A 20,197-nucleotide genomic window follows, 5' to 3' on the forward strand; every position below is an offset into this window, starting at 1 on the left:
AACTTTACAGCGTGCAGTGAAGATCCACAAGTCTGTAGTCGCATAGAGCGAGTGCAGACTTGTTGGCGAAGACCGGACAACCCTTTTATGGAATATATTTTGGATTTTGCAGCAAATTTCACCATTGGCATTATAAACAAATCCATGGCTAAAACTAGATGGAAATTTCAACGTTACACATGCATCACAGATTTGTTGGCCTGCCATGTACATGTAAACAGTAAAAGGAAAATCATAATATTGATAATAGTGTCAGTTTTTATCATTGTCTCACTGCGTTTTAGGCTTATTCGTTTTCCATGGCAACTCAGCAAGGTAAAGGTGAGAAAGACTCTTGCTGAAGCACTTAGAGTATGGAGCGAGGTGACTCCGATAACATTCACTGAGGTGAATGAAGGACGGGCTGACATCAATATTGATTTCACAAGGTAAGTGACATGAGCTAGGAGTAGAGGGCAGGAGAGGTCATGTGGTGTGTATGGCTTGTATTTGGGATGGCTGGCCAGTAGCTTCACTTTCAAATGTCCATGGTACTATTCTTGTGCGCCAAGGTATTCCATTTACTTGCCTGTTATAGCACCTCCTAGTGGTTCAGCTAATCACTTTCATTACACCCATCACCAAGTGCTGTTTGATTCCTAGTTTCTTGCATCCCCAACAGAAAGCTGCCATGACAATTTACATACTTTTCACGTACAGAAATAATACCTGAAATGTAAAATAAGACACCTACCACATTGTGAATATAAGCAGCATTGTACACTCATTGATGCCTTCATTCAATTTTGCATCATAATGTGTTTATATAATGTTAAACATTTTGTAGCAAAAAAAAAGTAAAAATTAAAAATGTATGTTACTAGAAAAAAAATAGAACTTTCTATATACGGCAGTTGAAGAGCACAGATCTAACGCCCAGCAGTTGTGCCGAGCAGTGTGACCTAAGAAGAGGCTGCAGCTCTGACGTAAGCGATGTGGCTCCATCACACAGCCGATCGGTGGAGGTGTCAGAACATCTAATATTAATGCTATCAATATAGTGACCCCCCATAAAATGAAAAGTACAATAGGTTTATAGAAATATAAAACAATGAAATATAAGATGTTCCCATCTTAGTATAAATTACTGAACTTCTGTAACTGCTACACGATTCTCACAGCAATAACCTAACGCCATTTCATAATTAAAATGTTACCAACCAGAGACATTCCGGATGGAGTGCTTTACTAATAGTTTCTCTGTTTGGTAGACTGCCAGAATCACCTCCTGGGATCAAAGCCTTAAGTCTAATCATTTATAAATATTACTGTCAGGTCTTGTAAAACAAGTGTTTTACCAAGAGCATTTTATCTCTGGATCTTCTCATACTTGCAGTATTGCTATGGGTATGAATTCTGCATCCACTGTACTAATATGCCTGACCAACAAAACAGCAAATACACTACAGAGCTCAAGTTTTAAAATGGGTTTTTTTTTTCTTCCTCTTCTTCCTCCTTCTCCTCTTCCTCCTTCTTCTTCTTCCTCATCCTTGTACTTCTTCTTCCCCCTTAAAGGGGTTGTGCCACCATGAAGAAAAAATTTAAAGGGAATCTGTCACCTCAAATTGGCGGGATATGTAAATGCCCTGTATCCGGTCCGATGGGCGGTGTTTCGGCTTTTTTTCTCAACACCGTCCTTCCCCGCTGTCAACAATATTTTCGTGAATTTGAGTAGGTGTCCTCCATAGTTTGCGCGTGCGTAATGCAGTCTTGCTTCGTGCACGCGCAGTATGCTTTGCCCAACTGCGGGCAAAGCCGAAAAGCATACTGCGCATGCGCTTTGTCCCGGAAGTATTTCGGGAAATTGTGCACGCGTGAACTATGGAGGACACCTACTCAAATCCAAAAAAATATTGCTGACAGCGGGAAAGGATGGGGTGGAAAAAAGAAGATGAAACACCACCCATCGGTCCGGACACAGGGCATTTACATAGCCCGTCAATTTGAGATGACAGATTCCCTTTAAACAAGCAGAACAGGTGGAAATAAATGGTTTTGTAATTTACAGTTATTAAAAATTATGCTCCATTCAAAAAAAATAACAAGTTTGTATTTTCTGAAGTATGCAAGAGAGCTGATGTTATCTATTACATCCCTGAGGGTCCAAGCACTGATACCCTCACTGTTCGTCAGAAAGGGTGGTTCCTGTCACCCTTTTGAATGGAGCAGTAGTTGAGCATATGCAGCGCAGCTTCATTTTTTATCTATGGGATTGCTAGAGATAAAAAAATGGTGTTCCATAGAGAATAAATGTAGGAGCACCGGCCATGTACAACTGTTTCTATATAGGGTGGAAGTTCTATGTTCCAGTGATCTTTGGGTTTTCAGTGGTCAGACCCCAACAATCTAATATACACTCACCGGCCACTTTATTAGGTACACCATGCTAGTAACGGGTTGGACCCCTTTTGCCTTCAGAACTGCCTCAATTCTTCGTGGCATAGATTCAACAAGGTGCTGGAAGCATTCCTCAGAGATTTTGGTCCATATTGACATGATGGCATCACACAGTTGCCGCAGATTTGTCGGCTGCACATCCCAAAGATGCTCCATACAAGGCAGGATGGATCCATGCTTTCATGTTGTTTACGCCAAATTCTGACCCTACCATCCGAATGTCGCAGCAGAAATCGAGACTCATCAGACCAAGCAACGTTTTTCCAATCTTCTACTGTCCAATTTCGATGAGCTTGTACAAATTGTAGCCTCAGTTTCCTGTTCTTAGCTGAAAGGAGTGGTACCCGGTGTGGTCTTCTGCTGCTGTAGCCCATCTGCCTCAAAGTTCGACGCACTGTGCGTTCAGAGATGCTCTTAGGCCTACCTTGGTTGTAACGGGTGGCGATTTGAGTCACTGTTGCCTTTCTATCAGCTCGAACCAGTCTGCCCATTCTCCTCTGACCTCTGGCATCAACAAGGCATTTCCGCCCACAGAACTGCCGCTTACTGGATTTTTTTCCTTTTTCGGACCATTCTCTGTAAACCCTAGAGATGGTTGTGCGTGAAAATCCCAGTAGATCAGCAGTTTCTGAAATACTCAGACCAGCCCTTCTGGCACCAACAACCATGCCACGTTCAAAGGCACTCAAATCACCTTTCTTCCCCATACTGATGCTCGGTTTGAACTGCAGGAGATTGTCTTGACCATGTCTACATGCCTAAATGCACTGAGTTGCCGCCATGTGATTGGCTGATTAGAAATTAAGTGTTAACAAGAAGTTGGACAGGTGTACCTAATAAAGTGGCCAGTGAGTGTATAAAGCTGAATGTGTGTGTGTATGTGTGTGTGTATGTCCGGGATTGGCATCTGCACCGTCGCAGCTACAGCCACAAAATTTTGCACAGTCACACGTCTGGACCCCGAGAGCGTCATAGGCTATGTTGTGAGGTGAAATTTTAACCCCGCGCTTTCCATTTCACCAAACAATTTTGCCCCTATCTACATAATGGGGAAAAAGTGAAAGGAAAAGTGTTAGAGGCAAATTGACAGCTGCCAGATGTGAACAAGGGGGTCTTAAAGAATGTGAGCGATGGTGCCCAAGAGTATATACCGTACAGTTGCTAAGGTGGGGCCCCGACATGGGATACTCACCACACACGGGGATATGAACACACACACAAAATGCGCCACACACTACCACGTGCTTGAACACATATACCACCCTCAGCACACATTTCACGACACATACACCAACCTCGCCACATAAAAGTCGAAACACAAAAGTCACCACTCAAAACTTGCCACACGCAAAATTCGCCACATGCGAAACTCGACACATGCAAAACTAGGCTCACGCAAAACTCGCCACACGTGCAAAACTCACCTCATGGAAAACTCGCCACATGCAAAACTTGCACAAGCGGAAAAGTTGCCACATGCACAAAAGTTGCTACACATGCAAAAGTTGAACATACAGGGACCTCCCAATAAATTAGATAGTCCACAAGAATGTAAAGTTCAAACCAAATACATTTTATTAATACAAAAACTCATTTAAAACCAACATTGGTATATAACCAATCAGAATATAAAAATACCTCCGATCATAATGACAGATCAATAATGAACCCCCACAATATGCCTGAATAACAATAAGGTAAAATTATAACCTAATGGCAATGGAAACTATAGCTGAGAGATATGAACCTATTGGTATGACATTGTTAGTATATAAGTGTGCCACTAGATAAACCAGTGAACTCAATGAGCTCCGTAAGGCTAAATAAATAATTCTACTGACAAATCCTCTGGTAATGCCAATATGCCGACTGAAGAGCTATCACAATCAATCAAATAGATGCTAATATAGTAAAAGTAATAAAGGAAATCTCAAAGCATAATTACCACAGTGGAGGCTGCACAAGATCTGGGGTCCCAGCAGATCTTGTGCAGCCTCCACTGTGGTAATTATGCTTTGAGATTTCCTTTATTACTTTTACTATATTGGCATCTATTTGATTGATTGTGATAGCTCTTCAGTCGGCATATTGGCATTACCAGAGGATTTGTCAGTAGTATTATTTATTTAGCCTTACGGAGCTCATTGAGTTCACTGGTTTATCTAGTGGCACACTTATATACTAACAATGTCATACCAATAGGTTCATATCTCTCAGCTATAGTTTCCATTGCCATTAGGTTATAATTTTACCTTATTGTTATTCAGGCATATTGTGGGGGTTCATTATTGATCTGTCATTATGATCGGAGGTATTTTTATATTCTGATTGGTTATATACCAATGTTGGTTTTAAATGAGTTTTTGTATTAATAAAATTTATTTGGTTTGAACTTTACATTCTTGTGGACTATCTAATTTATTGGGAGGTCCCTGTATGTTCATGTTATGTTGAATGTGTTCATATGTATTTATTTAGGACTAATATGCATACATGCAAAAGTTGCCTCACACAAAACTTGCACATACTCAAAACACACCACACATAAAACTCGCCACACGCAAAACTTGCTGCACACAACTTGCTACACACAACTTGCTACACTAACCTGTCACATGCAACTCGACACACAAAAAGTTGCTACACGTATGTCGCCACACAAAGTTCATCTCACAAAAGTCTGTACATGCATGTCGCCACACGCAACTCAACACACACAACGTGACACATGAAACTCGCCCTAAAACACACACAAGTCTGGTATTATCCTTCAAAAATAAAAATATGATTAATAAGCAGACAAACTACAAGAGCAACAAATGTACCATATTGAAAATACGGCAGCAGTCAGTCACATGACCTGTTGTAATAATTATAGGGGATAACTCAGGAGACTCTTTGCGTGGAACAAGACAAGTACAGGACACAGTTTTATAAGTGGTAAAGTCTATATTATCACACGGTGATTCAAACAGGTGCAGAGAGAAACTCAAGTCCACAACACTTGGTGCAAATAATAAACGCTGCTTAGCAGTCTTCAGAGAAAAATGCAATCAAGCAGAAAGTCTATGAAGCACAGTTATTCTTGAGGATACTTGACGCGAATAAATCCTTGTCTTAGTCCAGACACAGATAGATATGCTTATAGGCAGTTCAAATCATATCTTAACTCAACCAGGGAGGCCTGGTTAATAGTCTCAGGTTATAGCAAAGCAGCAGCAGCTTACATGTCCAGCAAATGCAGATGAAGTAAACACGAGCAGCAGATGAAGGAGGATTACTGGAAACTTGTGTATGCAGCAGGAAGTCAGAGCAGAGTAGCAGGATCACCACACAGGTTCACAGGAGCAGGTGTATAGCCAGGGAGTAATCAGAGGTCAGGAGCTGGATGCAAGGCAGAATACTCTAGCACAGACTGAAGGCTGGGGTGGAGTTTTATAGCAGGAAGGCACAGTGCACATCAGACCAAAGACGCCATCTTGGAAGAGGGCAGTAATGCACAAAAGGTAAAAAATGTTCAGAGTCCTGACATTACTCCCTCCTTAGAAGCGGCCTCAGGACGATCCTGGACCTGGTTTCTCAGGGAATCTCTGATGAAAACGAGAAATCTTCTGTTGGGCATTGATGTTTTCCACAGGTTCCCAAGAGTCTTCCTCAGGGGGATATCCCTGCCATCTTATCAGATATTGGAGCCGATTCCTGCTAATCCTGGAATCAATAATTTCCTCCACCACAAATTGTTCTTGCCCATCAATCACCACAGGCTGCGGAGGTGGCACAACACGTCCCTGGAAGGTATTAGGAGATACAGGCTTTAGTAAAGATACATGAAAAACTGGGTGTACCTTCATTGTCCTAGGCAGCTTCAGCCGGCAGGCCACAGAGCTCACAATATCGTTGATCTTGAAAGGGCCAATTAATTTCTCTCCAAGTTTTTGTGAAGGAACGTTTAACTTCAGATTCTTAGTTGCTAACCACACGGAATCTCCTACCTTGAACATGGGTGCAGGTTTACGGAATCTATCAGCCGATCTCTTATAACGTTCTTGAGCTGTGGTCAGGGATTCCTTCAGAACCTCCAGATTTTGTCTCATCGCAGTCAGCCTTTCCTCCACTGCCGGAACCGGAGAATTAATTGGAGACCTAGGTAAAATACACGGATGATAACCCAGATTGGCAAAGAAAGGTGTAAATTTAGTGGAGGCGCTCTGAGAATTATTATATGAAAATTCGGCTAACGGCAACAACTCCAACCAATCATCCTGGAGATGGCTGACATAGCATCTTAGATATTGTTCCAGCGTCTGGTTGGTACGCTCAGTCTGACCATTTGTCTGGGGATGGTAAGCAGAAGAGAGACAGACATTAATATTGAGTGCAGAGCAAAACCCCTTCCAGAATCTTGAAGTGAACTGTACTCCACGGTCAGAGATGATCTCATCCGGAACCCCGTGCAACCGAAAGACATTCTGTATAACCAAGTTCACTGTATCTTTAGCTGAGGGGAGGCCGGTGCACGGAACAAAATGAGCAGCTTTAGTCAGGCGATCAACTACCACCATGATTGTATTCATGCCCCCTGATGTAGGCAGCTCCACAATGAAGTCCATTGATGTAGACCCCCAAGGGCGGGACGGAACCGGTAATGGTTGTAGAAGACCCGTAGGTGCCACATGAGGAGTCTTGTAACAGGCACATACCTCGCAAGAGAGAACATAGTCCTTGGTATCCTTCAGGCAAGTTGGCCACCAGAAGAATCGGCTCAGGAACTCTTGTGTCTTCTGTACCCCCCTGTGACCAGCCAACTTGGAGTCATGTACCAACTTGAGGATCTGCAGACGGACGACCTCCGGGACGTAGATACGTCGATCTCTGAACCACATGCCACCCTTAAAGACAAGATTAATATCCACAGGTGGGTTGGTCAGAAATACATCACCTTCATAGGCCTCCCTGCACTCCTTCCACAAGTCCTGATCGTGGATAACTCCGATGAAATTGGCATCAGATAGAATGGTCTTGGACGGGGCTCCAGGTACGGAATCCGCAGCATGGATTCGGGATAAAGCATCAGCCTTCCCATTACGAGAACCTGGACGGTACGAGATAACAAAGTTAAATTGATTTAAAAATAAGTCCCAACGAGCCTGACGAGGAGAAAGACATCTAGCGTATCTAAGGAACTCTAAATTGTGATGGTCAGTTAGTACTATGATCTGTTGTGCAGCTCCTTGCAGATGATGCCTCCATTCTTTGAAAGCCGCAATAATAGCCAGCAATTCCTTGTCTCCCACGTCGTAATTCTTCTCTGCTGAGGTTAGTCTATGGAAAAAGAAAGCACAAGGTTGTAGCAGACCCTTCTCTCCAGTTCTTTGGGAGAGAATAGCCCCCAAAGCATTATCAGAAGCGTCCACCTCCACAATGAAAGGTTGTGTTGGATCTGGGTGTATCAACAGTGGTGCTGATGTGAAACAGATCTTAAGACGATCAAAAGCTTCTTGAGCCTGTGATGACCACTTAAAGGGCTTTTCCTTCTTTGTCAAGGAAGTAATGGGACGGACAATATCAGAAAAATTTCGAATGAAGCGTCTGTAGAAATTTGCAAAACCAATAAAACGTTGGACCTCCTTAACGTTCTTGGGTACCGGCCAGTCAAGGATAGCCTGAATCTTACCAGATTCCATGTTCAGCCCCTGGGGAGAGATGATATAACCTAAGAACTGTATCTCAGAACAATGGAACTCGCATTTCTCCGGCTTAATATACAGATGGTTCTCTTTCAGACGTCTTAACAGTTTTGACATGTTCTTCATGTTCCTGTAGAGAGTCAGAAAAGATTAGTATATCGTCCAAATAGATCACTACAAACTTGTCCAACAAATCTCTGAAAATGTCATTAGCAAGGTGTTGAAATGTTGCAGGGGCATTAAAAAGCCCGAAGGGCATCACAAGAGATTCAAAGTGTCCATACCGGCATCTGAATGCTGTCTTCCACTTATCCCCTGGACGAATACGCACCAAATTGTAAGCCCCACGAATATCCAGTTTAGAGAACACCTTAGCATGGCGGACTCTTTCCAGTAATTCGGGAATCAGAGGCAAAGGGTAACGGTTTCGTACGGTTACCTTATTGAGTTCTCGATAGTCAACACAGGGTCTCAGGGTCCCATCCTTCTTCTTTACAAAAAAGATAGGTGCCCCTGCTGGTGAGGAAGAAGGACGTATGAAGCCTTTGGCCAGATTTTCATCAATATACTCTTTTAAGGACTTGAAGCTCAGGTGCCGCCAAAGGGTATACGTTACCAAAAGGAATGGCTGCCCCGGGAAGCAGCTCAATGGGACAGTCATAATGCCTGTGTGGAGGAAGCTGATCTGCATTCTTCTTGTCACAGATGTCAGAGAACTCTTTATGAGCTGGAGGTAAAGAAAATACCTGTACATGTGGTTCCGTAGTCGTGGACTCAGGTACAGCTTCTGTTAACGCTGAGTTGCTCCTTGTTGGGAAGATAATCTCCTTGGTCTCCCAGTTGATAATTGGGATCTGAGAACGCAACCAAGGAATGCCTAAAATCACAGGAAAATAAGGAGAAGAAATTAGCAAGAAAGAAAGTTGCTCCTGATGATTAAGCTCCAACAAAATTTCAAGGAGTACGGTCTCCTGATCCACAGGCCCAGAGATTAAAGGTGACCCATCCACTGTTTCCATGGTAATTGGAGAGGCTCTTTGCTGAATTTTAAGACCATGTTCCTTGGCAAATGCGATATCCATGAAATTGCCACCTGCACCAGAGTCAGTCATAGCTGAACTGGAAATCCACTGTCCTGAACACAGGATCTTAATAGGGAGAGAACAGTGAGAGTTCTTTTCCTTCAGCTCCTTGGGGGGTGAAGTCATAGAAAGTGAATGGAATACAGCGTTTAAAGGCAGGCTACATTCAGAGATGTCAGATTCATCATCACAGTTGTCATACTCCCCTATTGCTGCTAGCACCTTGTTAGGCCGTCTAGGACACTTAGGACAATTGATCAAGAAGTGGTCAGACTGGCCGCAGTAGAAACATAGACTTTCACGAAGGCAATGCTCCTGGTTCTCATTGATCTCGCGCCTCTCAACGGAATCAATTTGCATGGGCACCTCCTCCACCTCCCGAGAGGTTTTACCTGCAGGCTCTTTGGAAGGAAGGGAAAAGTTAGAAACACGGTTATATGCAGCAAATTTCTCCTGCCTACGCTCAGTAAGGCGAATGTCTATGCGCACACAATGCTGTATAAATGTCTCTAGCTCTTTTGGTGACTCAGAGCGGGCTAGTTCATCTTTTACAATACTAGACAGACCCCTTTTAAAAATAGGCAATTGTGCATAACTGTCCCAATTGGTATCTACCGCCAATCTCCTGAATTCAGTGGCATACTCAATAATAGAACGTTTAGCCTGGCGTAAAGACAACAAAGCAGATTCAGCGGTTGCACGGTGATTAGGGTCATCAAACATTAATGCCATAGCGGCCAAGAAATCATCCAAGTCATTTAACCGTGGGTCACGAGACTCAATCATCGGATTCGCCCAGGCGAGCGCTCGTGAGGTCAGTAGCATTATTACACACAATACTTTGGATCTATCAGTAGGAAAACGGTCAGCATGCACATCAAAATATAGCATACATTGATTCACAAAGCCACGAAATTTGTCGCGATCACCGTTAAATCTAAATGGGGGCAACTTAGGTGTGCTAGCTGGTGGCGAGCCCGTCCATACTGGGACTCTATGCCAGCAAGTTTGTTTTCCTGGGCTGCCATGCGGTTGCTCAAGTCCTGCAAAGTCTGTCCAAACAATTGTTGATTGAGTTAAAAGCTTCCAAACTTCTTTTGCAGACATTCCACATCTTTCTGCAGTGATCTAATTATGGAAAACACCTGCTCTAATCTGCTTTCTGCAGTCATTGTTCCAGCAGTCTCCTTTTTTTTTTTTTAGGCTAGAGTATCCTGTAATAATTATAGGGGATAACTCAGTAGACTCTTTATGTGGGACAAGACAACTACAGGACACAGTTTTATAAGTGGTAAAGTCTATATTATCACACGGTGATTCAAACAGGTGCAGAGAGAAACTCAAGTCCACAACACTTGGTGCAAATAATAAACGCAGCTTAGCAGTCTTCAGAGAAAAATGCAATCAAGCAGAAAGTCTATAAAGCACAGTTATTCTTGAGGATACTTGACGCAAATATATCCTTGTCTTAGTCCAGACACAGATAGATATGCTTATAGGCAGTTCAAATCATATCTTAGCTCAACCAGGGAGGCCTGGTTAATAGTCTCAGGTTATAGCAAAGCAGCAGCAGCTTACATGTCCAGCAAATGCAGATGAAGTAAACACGAGCAGCAGATGAAGGAGGATTACTGGAAACTTGTGTATGCAGCAGCAAGTCAGAGCAGAGTAGCAGGATCACCACACAGGTTCACAGGAGCAGGTGTATAGCCAGGGAGTAATCAGAGGTCAGGAGCTGGATGCAAGGCAGAATACTCTAGCACAGACTGAAGGCTGGGGTGGCGTTTTATAAAAGGAAGACACAGTGCACATGAGACCAAAGACGCCATCTTGGAAGAGGGCAGTAATGCACAAAAGGTAAAAAATGTTCAGAGTCCTGACACCTGTCTATTATGTGTATGTGTGAGCTAATATATACTGCCAGGGGGGAGGGCTTCCTGTAGGCTGGGGATTTATTAGGCTGCCAATTTAGCTTATAAATACTGAGGTAAAAATACTGACCAAATAATGTGTGAACGAGGTCTAATACAGGAGATGACATACAGGTACATACTATATACAGGGGAGATGACACACAGGTATATACTATATACAGGAGCAGATGACTCACAGGTATATACTATATACAGGAGGAGATGACTTACAGGTATATACTATATACAGGAGGAGATGACATACAGGTATATACTATATATAGGAGGAGATGACATACAGGTATATACTATATACAGAAGAGATGACATACAGGTATATACTATATACAGGAGGAGATGACACATAGGTATATAAAATATACAGGAGGAGATGACATACAGCAGGTATATACTATTTACAGGGGAGATGACATGCATGTATATACTATATACAGGGGAGATGACATACAGGTATATACTATATACAGGAGATGACATACAGGTGTATACTATATATAAGGGAGATGACAAACATGTATATACTGAGGGGAAAATGAGAGGTGTGAGGTGAAAATGAGAGGTGTGAGGTGAAAATGAAAAGGTGTGAGTGCAAAATGAGAGGAGTGAGGGAAAATAGTGGAGTGATCGGAAAATGACACATGTGAGGTCGAAATGACAAGTGTTAGTGGGGAATGAGAGGAGTGAGGGGCAAAGTAAGAGGAGTGAAGGGGAAAATGAGAGGTGTGAGGGAGAAAATGAGAGATGTGAGGGGAAAATGAAAGATGTGAGGGGGGAAATTGAGAGAAGTGAGGTGCTATAACTAACTACAGATATTTACTATGCCCAGGCATCGCCGGGCTCTTCAGCTAGTCTGTTATAAAGTTTGTGGCTAGATGGTAACTTGATTTTACTGTAGTGGCAGTGGTACAGTTAAAAACCTGCAGCTGAGCCTAGTCTACTGTAAATGATGAGTGAATGTGTAAGAGGGTGGTGCTGTTATGGACAGTAAGGAACACGCTGTACAGTAAGGAACACGCTGTCACTTTAAGAGGCTGCACACCCTTGTCTGGCGTGATGGAATGTTCTCCCCTGCAATAATCGTTGGAATGAACTAGTCTGGCAGAGTGCAGGTGTGGAGCTGGAGCAGAGTGTGTGAGCTGAGGCTGCTTCAGAGAGGACTTTTTTGTGCTGATAGCTGAAAGAGAGAACTGTATCCTGACATAGCTGCAAGAGAGCCACAAAGATATAGAGAAAGGGACTTACAGTTTCCAGGAGCATCCCTAGGATCCAGAAGCAAGGAGAAGACCACGTTTCACAGAGCTGACAGAAAGCCGTGCGCACCACCATATTAGACTGCTGGGGCCCCCCTGGGACTGAACCTGATTCTCCAACATCACCGTGAGTTTGTTCCTTTTTGGTGCACCTGTAAGGGCCTAGTTTAGGCTTCAATAGTCAGTACACGGGAGCCATGTGGCCTGCTTAGTAAAGGCCAGGGAGGTTATATGTAGAGTAACATCATCACTCATTTATTGTTTACATTTGCTTGTTAGACATATTTTGAGTCTGCAATAGTTGTAGCACCGTGCTGTTTTACGGAAAAGTTAAAGTTCATAACTCTTTGTAAATTGTCTGTTGCCATTGTATACCCCTGTTTGCATCTTCCTCATTCCCTCCATTCCTTGCCTTCCAATAAATCTACCCTTTGTTGTTTGCACCTCATCTTGTGTACAGTAGTCTTCCGAGTACCTGTCCAAGCCGGGCAAGGTGTTCTTCGAATGAGGCCGAAAACACAATGATGTCATCCAGATAGATCAGGGTAGCCTCAAAACTTAAGTCTCCCAAACACTTTTCCATCAGCCATTGAAATGGGCCTGGAGCATTGGAGAGCCCGAAGGGCATCCGGTTAAACTCGAACAGCCCCATAGTGAGGATGAAGGCGGTTTTCTCTTTGTCTTTCTCTGCCACGGCTACTTGCGAGTATCCGCTTGCTAGTTCCAGGGTGGAGAAGTACTTGGCTTTCCCCAACGCTGTCAAGGATTCCTCGATGCGGGGCAACGGGTAAGAGTCTCGAACAGTGCAAGCATTGAGTTTCCTGTAATCTACACAAAACCGGATGGTCCCATCCTTTTCTTGACGAGCATCACCGGGGCTGCCCAAGGGCTCTGACTACTCTGCACCACTCCTGAATCCAGCATCTGCCTCAGTAATTTTTTCACCTCTTGATACATCTTGGGCGGGATCTGCCGGTATCGTTCTCGAATTGGACGAGCTTCCCCAGTAGGTATCTCATGCGTCATGGCTTCAGTACAGCCAAAATCTTCGGAGTGACGGGCGAATGCGGCCTGATTTTCCCACAGCATAGTTTCTATTGCTTGCACACGCTCAGGGCCCAGAGCCTTCACATCCACTTCCATTTGATCAAGGATGACCCGCCCTCTCCACTCCGGGGATGGCGTCTCTTCGTCCCATGCAGTAACTGCTAGGTTCCCCCGCCTTCTTTCAGTGATAAAGACATCTTCTGACTCACCACTTCACACTTATGTAGGTACACCAGGGCCAGATCTGTCCCTCGTGGCAAGGTGACCTCCCCGGGGCCCACATTCAAAGCTCTTATGGGGACATGTCCTCGCTGGACCACAGCTATCGTATGAGCTATCATTACTTCTTAGTCCACTCCTCCGCCTACCACAAGCTGAACAACCACTTCCAACCCGTCAAGGTTGCGGTGAGTCCCCACTGGAAGGTACATTATAGTTTCTCGCTCGGGAGGTAGGATTACAGGTTCTTTACCAGGAACCCTGATGACCCCTACCGTCTGATAAGATGGCACACTCTTCAGCGTCCCACAGATGCGGATCAGTCATTGAAGGGCTTCTTGAGTAGGCTTATGTGTAGTAGCTTTCTTCCAGTATCCAGGTCCCTGTTTGGTAAACATAATCTGATCGAGTTCACGTAGGATATTCATTCCCAGTACTACAGGCACATCCTCCTTGATAGGCTCACGGACTAGCAGGATCCCTTTTCTCCCAACTTCTTGCCCACAGATTAGAATATTCATCCACACGACCCCTGTGACCGGGATCGGTTGTTGGTTGGCAGCAAACAAACGGATCAATGTCTCTTTTTCTGGCTTGGCCAGGTCCTGGAAATGCTGCTTGAAATATGCTTCTGGCATCGTTGACACTTGTGACCCGGTATCTATCAGGCAATCCACTAGAACTCCTTTGATTTCAGCACGTAGGATGGGGCTCCCAGCAATCAAGTGTTCGTTATGATATGGAGCGGCCTCTCTTCTTTCCTCCCCCGCAGAGTGCCGCACTACTGCGGGGGTTGGTAGTTTAGTGGCGTGTTATGACCCCAATGGCGAGGGTCTCAGAGAAACAAGTAAGTCTGCGACGTACAAAAATCCAGCTCATAGGGCAGTGGTAACTGGGTTGACCATATATCTACTCCTAACGCCAACACTAGCAGTAGCCGGGGAACATGCCTACGTTGGTCGCTAGATGTCTCGCGCCAGCCGGAGGACTAACTACCCCTAGAAGAGGAAAACAAAGACCTCTCTTGCCTCCAGAGAATAGACCCCAAAAGTAGGATAGTAGCCCCCCACAAATAATAACGGTGAGGTAAGAGGAAATGACAAACACAGAGATGAACTAGGTTTTAGCAAAGAGAGGCCCACTTACTAATAGCAGAATGTAGTAAGATAACTTATATGGTCAACAAAAACCCTATCAAAATCCACGCTGGAGATTCAAGAACCCCCGAACCGTCTAACGGCCCGGGGGGAGAACACCAGCCACCCTAGAGCTTCCAGCAAGGTCAGGAAACAGATTATATACAAGCTGGACAAAAATGCAAACCAAAACAAATAGCAAAAAGCAAGGAAGCAGACTTAGCTTAATCAAGCAGGAACCAGGATCAGTAGACAAGAGCACTACAGATTAGCTCTGATATCAACGTTGCCAGGCATTGAACTGAAGGTCCAGGGAGCTTATATAGCAACACCCCTGACCTAACGACCCAGGTGAGCATACAAGGGATGAATGACATCCCCAGAGTCAAATCACTAGTAGCCACTAGAGGGAGCCAAAAGGTAAATTCACAACAGTACCCCCCCCCCTTAGTGAGGGGTCACCGAACCCTCACCAAGACCACCAGGGCGATCAGGATGAGCGGCGTGAAAGGCACGAACTAAATCGGCCGCATGCACATCAGAGGCGACAACCCAGGAATTATCCTCCTGACCATAGCCCTTCCACTTGACCAGGTACTGAAGCCTCCGCCTGGAGAGACGAGAATCTAAGATCTTCTCCACCACATACTCCAACTCGCCCTCAACCAACACCGGAGCAGGAGGCTCAGCAGAAGGAAGCACAGGCACAACGTACCGCCGCAACAAGGACCTATGAAATACGTTGTGGATGGCAAACGACACCGGAAGATCCAGGCGAAAGGATACAGGATTAATGATTTCCAATATCTTGTAAGGACCAATGAAGCGAAGCTTAAATTTGGGAGAGGAGACCTTCATAGGAACAAATCGAGAAGACAGCCATACCAAATCCCCAACGCGAAGTCGGGGACCCACACCGCGGCGGCGGTTGGCAAAACGCTGAGCCTTCTCCTGTGACAACTTCAAGTTGTCCACCACATGCCCCCAGATCCGCTGCAACCTATCCACCACGGAATCCACCCCAGGACAGTCAGAAGGCTCCACATGTCCCGAGGAAAAACGAGGATGGAAACCAGAGTTGCAGAAAAATGGCGAAACCAAGGTGGCGGAACTAGCCCGATTATTAAGGGCAAATTCAGCCAACGGTAAGAAGGTCACCCAATCATCCTGATCAGAAGAGACAAAACACCTCAAATAAGCCTCCAGAGTCTGATTAGTTCGCTCCGTTTGTCCGTTAGTCTGGGGATGGAAAGCGGATGAAAACGACAACTCAATGCCCATCCTACCACAAAAGGATCGCCAGAACCTGGAAACAAACTGGGATCCTCTGTCCGACACAATATTCTCAGGAATGCCGTGCAAACGAACCACGTTCTGGAAGAACACAGGAACCAGATCAGAAGAGGAGGGCAGCTTAGGCAAAGGAACCAAATGGACCATTTTGGAGAAACGATCACATATCACCCAGATGACAGACATGCCCTGAGACACCGGAAGATCAGAAATGAAATCCATAGAGATGTGTGACCAAGGTCTCTTCGGGACAGGCAAGGGCAAGAGCAACCCACTGGCACGAGAGCAGCAAGGCTTAGCTCGAGCACAAGTACCACAGGACTGTACAAATGACCGCACATCCCTTGACAAGGAAGGCCACCAAAAGGACCTGGCCACCAGATCTCTGGTGCCAAAAATTCCCGGGTGCCCTGCCAACACCGAGGAATGAACCTCGGAAATGACTCTGCTGGTCCATCTAGCAGGCACAAACAATCTGTCAGGTGGACAAGAGTCAGGCCTACCAGCCTGAAATCTCTGCAACACACGTCGCAGATCTGGAGAAATAGCAGACACGATAACTCCTTCCTTAAGAATACCCACAGGTTCAGCGACTCCAGGAGCATCAGGCACAAAGCTCCTAGACAGAGCATCGGCCTTCACATTCTTAGAACCTGGTAAATACGAGACCACAAAGTCAAAACGGGAGAAAAACAATGACCAGCGGGCCTGTCTAGGATTCAGGCGTTTAGCAGACTCGAGATACATCAGATTTTTGTGATCAGTCAAGACCACCACACGATGCTTAGCACCCTCGAGCCAATGACGCCACTCCTCAAATGCCCACTTCATGGCCAACAACTCCCGATTGCCCACATCATAATTTCGCTCTGCCGGCGAAAACTTCCTAGAGAAAAAGGCACAAGGTCTCATAGTAGAGCAACCAGGGCCTCTCTGCGACAAAACGGCCCCTGCCCCAATCTCCGAAGCATCCACCTCAACCTGAAAGGGAAGTGAGATGTCAGGCTGGCACAAAACAGGCGCCGAAGTAAACCGGCGTTTTAACTCCTGGAAAGCCTCCACGGCAGCAGGAGCCCAGTTAGCTACATCAGAGCCTTTCTTGGTCATATCCGTCAGCGGTTTAACAACGCTAGAGAAATTTGCGATAAAACGACGGTAGAAGTTAGCAAAACCCAAGAACTTCTGAAGACTCTTAACTGACGAGGGTTGAGTCCAATCATGAATAGCTTGGACCTTGACTGGATCCATCTCCACAGCAGAAGGGGAAAAAATGAACCCCAAAAAGGGAACCTTCTGTACACCAAAGAGACACTTGGAGCCTTTTACAAACAAAGAATTTTCACGCAGAATCTCAAAAACCATCCTGACCTGCTCCACATGCGAGTCCCAATCATCAGAAAAAAACAGAATATCATCCAGATAAACAATCAAAAATTTATCCAGATACTTCCGGAAAATGTCATGCATGAAGGACTGAAAAACTGAAGGTGCATTAGAAAGACCGAATGGCATCACCAAGTACTCAAAATGACCTTCGGGCGTATTGAATGCGGTTTTCCATTCATCGCCCTGCCTAATGCGCACAAGGTTGTACGCACCACGAAGGTCTATCTTGGTGAACCACTTGGCACCTTTAATCCGGGCAAACAAATCTGACAACAGCGGCAAAGGATACTGAAATTTGACAGTGATCTTATTTAAAAGCCGATAGTCAATACAAGGCCTCAAAGATCCGTCCTTTTTGGCCACAAAAAAGAATCCCGCACCAAGAGGGGAAGAAGAAGGACGGATATGTCCCTTCTCAAGAGACTCCTTGATATATGAACGCATCGCGGTATGTTCAGGTACCGACAGATTAAACAGTCTCCCCTTAGGAAACTTACTGCCAGGAATCAAATCTATTGCACAGTCACATTCCCTATGAGGAGGCAGTGCACTGGACTTAGACTCGCTGAAGACATCCTGATAATCAGACAAATACGCCGGAACCTCCGAAGGCGTAGAAGAAGCAATAGACAAGGGCAGGGAATCTCCATGAATTCCATGGCAGCCCCAACTTGACACCGACATAGCCTTCCAGTCCAAGACTGGATTATGGGTCTGTAACCATGGCAAACCCAAAACAACCAAATCATGCATTTTATGCAGAACAAGAAAACGTATTACCTCCCGATGTTCGGGAGTCATGCACATGGTAACCTGTGTCCAAAACTGCGGTTTATTTTTTGCCAATGGTGTAGAATCAATACCCCTAAGAGGGATAGGATTTTCCAATGGCTCAAGAACAAATCCGCAGCGCTTGGCAAATGACAGATCCATAAGGCTCAGGGCAGCACCCGAGTCCACAAACGCCATGACAGGATACGATGACAGTGAGCAAATCAAAGTTACAGATAGAATAAATTTAGGTTGCAAATTACCAATGGCGACCGGACTAACAACCTTAGTAAGACGTTTAGAGCATGCTGAGATAACATGTGTAGAATCACCACAGTAGTAACACAAGCCATTCTGGCGTCTATGAATTTTCCGCTCATTTCTAGTCAGGATTCTATCACATTGCATTAAATCAGGTGTCTGTTCAGACAACACCATGAGGGAATTAGCGGTTTTGCGCTCCCGCAACCGCCGGTCGATTTGAATAGCCAGGGCCATAGAATCATTCAGACCTGTGGGAATGGGAAAACCCACCATCACATTCTTAATGGCTTCAGAAAGGCCATTTCTAAAATTAGCAGCCAATGCACACTCGTTCCACTGGGTCAGCACGGACCATTTCCGAAATTTTTGGCAATACACTTCAGCCTCGTCCTGGCCCTGAGACATAGCCAGCAAGGCCTTTTCTGCCTGAATCTCAAGATTGGGTTCCTCATAAAGCAAACCGAGCGCCAGAAAAAACGCATCAATGTCAGCCAATGCCGGATCTCCTGGCGCCAGCGAGAAGGCCCAATCCTGAGGGTCGCCCCGTAAAAAAGAGATAACAATTTTTACTTGCTGAGCGGAGTCTCCAGATGAACAGGGTTTCAGGGACAAAAACAATTTACAATTATTCCAGAAATTTCTAAATTTAAATCGGTCTCCGGAAAACGGTTCAGGAATCGGTATCTTAGGTTCTGACATAGGACTTCTGATAACATAATCTTGTATGCCCTGCACACGAGCAGCAAGCTGGTCCACACTTGTAATCAAGGTCTGGACATTCATGTCTGCAGCAAACACAAGCCACTCAGAGGTAAAGGGGAAAAGAAAAAAAAAATGAGAAAGAGAAAAAAAAACTCAGAACTTTCTTTCTTATAATCCCGCTTCTGCAATGCATTTAACATTTAATACTGGCCTGGCAAATTGTTATGACCCCAATGGCGAGGGTCTCAGAGAAACAAGTAAGTCTGCGACGTACAAAAATCCAGCTCATAGGGCAGTGGTAACTGGGTTGACCATATATCTACTCCTAACGCCAACACTAGCAGTAGCCGGGGAACATGCCTACGTTGGTCGCTAGATGTCTCGCGCCAGCCGGAGGACTAACTACCCCTAGAAGAGGAAAACAAAGACCTCTCTTGCCTCCAGAGAATAGACCCCAAAAGTAGGATAGTAGCCCCCCACAAATAATAACGGTGAGGTAAGAGGAAATGACAAACACAGAGATGAACTAGGTTTTAGCAAAGAGAGGCCCACTTACTAATAGCAGAATGTAGTAAGATAACTTATATGGTCAACAAAAACCCTATCAAAATCCACGCTGGAGATTCAAGAACCCCCGAACCGTCTAACGGCCCGGGGGGAGAACACCAGCCACCCTAGAGCTTCCAGCAAGGTCAGGAAACAGATTATATACAAGCTGGACAAAAATGCAAACCAAAACAAATAGCAAAAAGCAAGGAAGCAGACTTAGCTTAATCAAGCAGGAACCAGGATCAGTAGACAAGAGCACTACAGATTAGCTCTGATATCAACGTTGCCAGGCATTGAACTGAAGGTCCAGGGAGCTTATATAGCAACACCCCTGACCTAACGACCCAGGTGAGCATACAAGGGATGAATGACATCCCCAGAGTCAAATCACTATTAGCCACTAGAGGGAGCCAAAAGGTAAATTCACAACAGTGGCGGCTT

At 45.0% G+C, this 20,197-nt stretch overlaps 1 protein-coding gene across 1 annotated transcript in view; it reads left to right on the forward strand.

The window, feature by feature from the left end:
* MMP11 (matrix metallopeptidase 11) overlaps positions 1 to 20,197 on the forward strand; it is a 62,951-nt gene that overhangs the window by 18,809 nt on the left and 23,945 nt on the right. The window contains exon 3 of the mRNA XM_077280852.1: positions 285 to 428. Coding sequence (XP_077136967.1) covers positions 285 to 428 — 144 coding nt within the window. The remainder of the gene's footprint in view (positions 1 to 284; positions 429 to 20,197) is intronic.

Source organism: Ranitomeya variabilis, chromosome 1 (assembly GCF_051348905.1).
Source record: "Ranitomeya variabilis isolate aRanVar5 chromosome 1, aRanVar5.hap1, whole genome shotgun sequence".
Classification (NCBI taxonomy): Eukaryota; Metazoa; Chordata; class Amphibia; order Anura; family Dendrobatidae; genus Ranitomeya; species Ranitomeya variabilis.